At 34.7% G+C, this 3,653-nt stretch overlaps 1 protein-coding gene across 1 annotated transcript; it reads right to left on the bottom strand.

The window, feature by feature from the left end:
- Positions 1 to 1,988: 1,988 nt before the first annotated feature.
- On the bottom strand, positions 1,989 to 3,653 carry LOC121738728 (dynein axonemal assembly factor 4-like). The gene is made up of 3 exons (XM_042130954.1): positions 2,788 to 3,653; positions 2,503 to 2,702; positions 1,989 to 2,317 (listed from the first exon to the last, which is right to left on the bottom strand). Exons 1-3 carry the CDS (start codon positions 3,626 to 3,628, stop codon positions 2,084 to 2,086), a joined length of 1,275 nt encoding a protein of 424 aa, XP_041986888.1. The 5' UTR covers positions 3,629 to 3,653; the 3' UTR covers positions 1,989 to 2,083.

Below are 3,653 nucleotides of genomic sequence, written 5' to 3'. Positions count from 1 at the left end.
TTTTTACTTCATTGTAACATAGAACTAATCATACTTATAATTAGTTATTATGTTTTTGTTTATAGTTTTTAATACGTTAGAATAATATGTTTAATAATATTATCACTTGGTATAATAACAATCAATCTATCTTATCTTATAGAACTCATACTGCATTTCTAATATAATATATTAGAAATGCATGCATTATGAATGAATGAATGAATGAATGAACGAATATACTTTATTGCGCACATCACAGTTACAAACACACACATAAAATAAAGAACATATAAAATGAAGAGTTGACAACAGAAGGCGCTAAATAAAGGAGTTCGAGTGTACCGTGTTGGCCTGTATTCCATCCAGAAAATATATCAATGTAATCAACATTTTAATTCTAATATATGAAAACAGATGGCGTTTTATTTTTTACTTCATTATTGTAACAGAACTAATCATACCTACTTTATTATACAGTGTGTAAAAAAAATAAGTGATAATACTTTAGGGTGTGTACGTGTTCCTTGTAGAGAGTTCACTGTGAAAGTAGCAGCGCTGAAAGACATTTTTTTTTTCACTTTTGTATGAGCAAGGGCCCGAGCGTCATGAGTTTCGACATACAAAACTGAAAAAAAAAATTGATCTTTCAGCGCTGCTACTTTCACAGTGAACTCTCTACAAGGAACACGTACACACCCTAAAGTATTATCACTTATTTTTGTTACACCCTGTATATTGTTTTTATTCATAACTAGCTGTTGCCCGCGACTTCGTCCGCGTGGACTTTAGTTTATAGCGCGCGGTGTCAACAAAATTTGTGTTAAATTTAAAAACTTTTTAAAACCCTAGTAATACTGGTACCCCTCTTAGGGCCGCGCTACACCGGAATGGCAGCCCTTAATTAATCAAAATACCCAAAAACAGCTGTGCAGTGTGCACATAATCTATACTAATATTATAAATGCGAAAGTATCTCTGTCTGTCTGTCTGTCTGTCAGTCTCGCTTTCACGCCAAACGCCAAAACTACCGAACCGATTGTAATGAAATTTTGTATACAGATAGTCTAAAGCGTGAGAAAGGACATAGGCTACTTTTTTACTGAAAAAAGGGTTGTAAGAGGGTGAAAATGCGTAAATTTGTTCAAATTAAGTTAGTTCCAAAAATTCATAATAGATCTTTTTTCGTCTTCTACATCGCGCTAACGCTTGCTTAAAAGTCTTTCTATAAGAGGTGGTATCATCTTCCATCTAGGTTTCGATTTTTTTCGATTGTTGATCTATTCTACGGTAGGTATTAAATAACTCAGTACTTTATCTGTGCAGTGACGTAACCTTAAACCTATTAATGATAAATAGTTTATGGGTAAAGTTGTGTAATTGGGGGGCTAAATAAGCTTTAAAATTTGTCATAAAATATAAAGTTTAATATAAAAAAAAGAAATACTTATTGTGTGCACACTGGACAGCTGTATTGATTTAAGGGGTACCAGGGTTTTTTTATAAAAGCATTTGACACCAATTTTGTTGACATCGCGCGCTATAAACTGAAGTCCACGCGGACGAAGTCGCGGGCAACAGCTAGTCACAAATATCGGGGATTATGTCACTTCACTATTCAAGCTGTTTTTATGTAATATTTTTGCCAGCGCTATATAAATATATAATGCTGTTAGTAAATACTAACAGCATTATGAATTCAAATACTAGAATATCAGTTTATACTTTATATAAATTATAAATTAAGATATAAATCATATCCTATTGATTACCAGGCGATGCTGCAGCGCCAGGTCAACTTTCCATTAATGTGTAAATATTAATAATTGTCATGAACTAGAATACAATAAAGCCCACCAAACGACTGCAAGTTGCTAATTAACCAGATTAACCGCGATTTTTCAGCACGGAGCAGGCTGATGATGATGAACTATAGCTAAGGACACTCTCAATTACGTCAATCTTTCAAAAAAAAAAAAACTAGATCAAAATCGATCTACCCGTTTGGATGCTACGATGCCACAGACAGACAGACAGACCGACAGACAGACACGTCAAACTTATAACACTCCTCTTTTTCGTCGGGGGTTAATAATCGAGTACATTAGTCAGAATCAGGATTTTGCTCCCAAGCCCTCTCCATGTCGTAAATATCCTGTTTAATTTTCTCGTCTTCTGGCAAAAGCTTAGCAGCTGCCTTCATCTCATCGATGGCTTTGTTTAAGTAACCGAGACGTGCCAACGCTGCTGCCCGTCGAGCTATGCACTTCGCACGGCTTCGCCTGTTGCCCTCACATACTGGTTTCATTAAATCTAATGCGGATGAACAGTCGTTAGCCTGCAAAAGATACAATATTTTGTTTTCGTAGTTAATTACAAGACTAGATAATCGTTGGTTGAAACTTAAAACGTAAGCCATCATTATACTTATAATATGTAGGCCTTGACTCATAAAATGGCCTGGCCATTTTATAAGTCAAGAATGAATATCAAAATATTGAATAAGGTGCAATTAGTACATACGCATTTATTAAAGTTGCCAAGTGCGAAATGAGTTGCAGCTCTGTTTGCATAAAGGCTTGGCAGTTTGTCCGTCAGTGTTATGCCATGTGTGTACGCGCTTATAGCGCCCAAGAAATTGCCGCTTCTAAAGAATTCATCGCCTTTCTCCTTACACCATTGCGGATCCTGTTCTTCCGGACGCAAATCCTCTGACGCGAAACCTTTAAAGAAAAGAAAACATATTAAGTAACACATAATGTTCTACATTGTATCCGCTTAAAATTTAAATGAAAGCTAAAAAAATACCAGTCGCTCTTCTAGCCATTGTGATATTTCTTAACCAAGTTTCTTCTTCTTCAGCTGCTGATTCCCTGCTTGGAGTAGGGAACGACCTTGGCGTATGGGTAATCTCTAAACTTTGCGTTTGTCTTAACTGCGGTAAAACCCTTCTTGCCATTTCCTCTTTCTTTTTATCCACATATGAAGATGTAATTAATTTTCTAGCAGGCTTTAAATTTTTCGAGGCTTCTGGTTTCGGCTGCTCCAAGTTAGTTTCCTGCTTCGATTCATTTTTATCTTCATCATCACTTGAATTCAATTCTTTTATTTTCACTCCAGAAGATGTTGCGGATATAATTTCTGTTCTATTTTCAGTTTTTAATCGCCAGTTTTCTAAATTATCCATAGCCTGGCGACGTTCCTCATCTCTGCGTTTATCCATTAATAGGTGTTGTTTGCTATCTATATCCATAGCTTTTTGAACAGCGAATCTATTTAATTCATTCTTTTTTATAAACTTCTCTTCGGATTCTTTTTTGGCGTCATCTTGAGACGCGTTTAAATTTTTTTGTCTAAGTTCTTTCTTCTCCTCTTTAGAAAGAATTTTCTCAAGTTGACTCCATTCATATTCTTCTTTCTTAATTAAATTTAACACAATCTCTTTATCGTGAATAATGCATTTACAGTTTTTATTATCTACTTCGTCAAATAGAAATATTTCAAACAGAAATGGGCTAAAGTGTGCTTTTACATAAGAATCTGTGGTAAACAGATCTATGTTTTCCTTATAAACTGGATCAATTGGTATTCTAATATGGACACTTTTTAAAGTTTGCGTCCAAGTAAAATCTTTTACTAATATAGGCATATTTCTGATATTTATGTAATTTTTG

This window comes from Aricia agestis, chromosome Z, assembly GCF_905147365.1.
Source record: "Aricia agestis chromosome Z, ilAriAges1.1, whole genome shotgun sequence".
NCBI lineage: Eukaryota > Metazoa > Arthropoda > Insecta > Lepidoptera > Lycaenidae > Aricia > Aricia agestis.
This window is presented reverse-complemented; position numbering and strand designations above follow the sequence as displayed.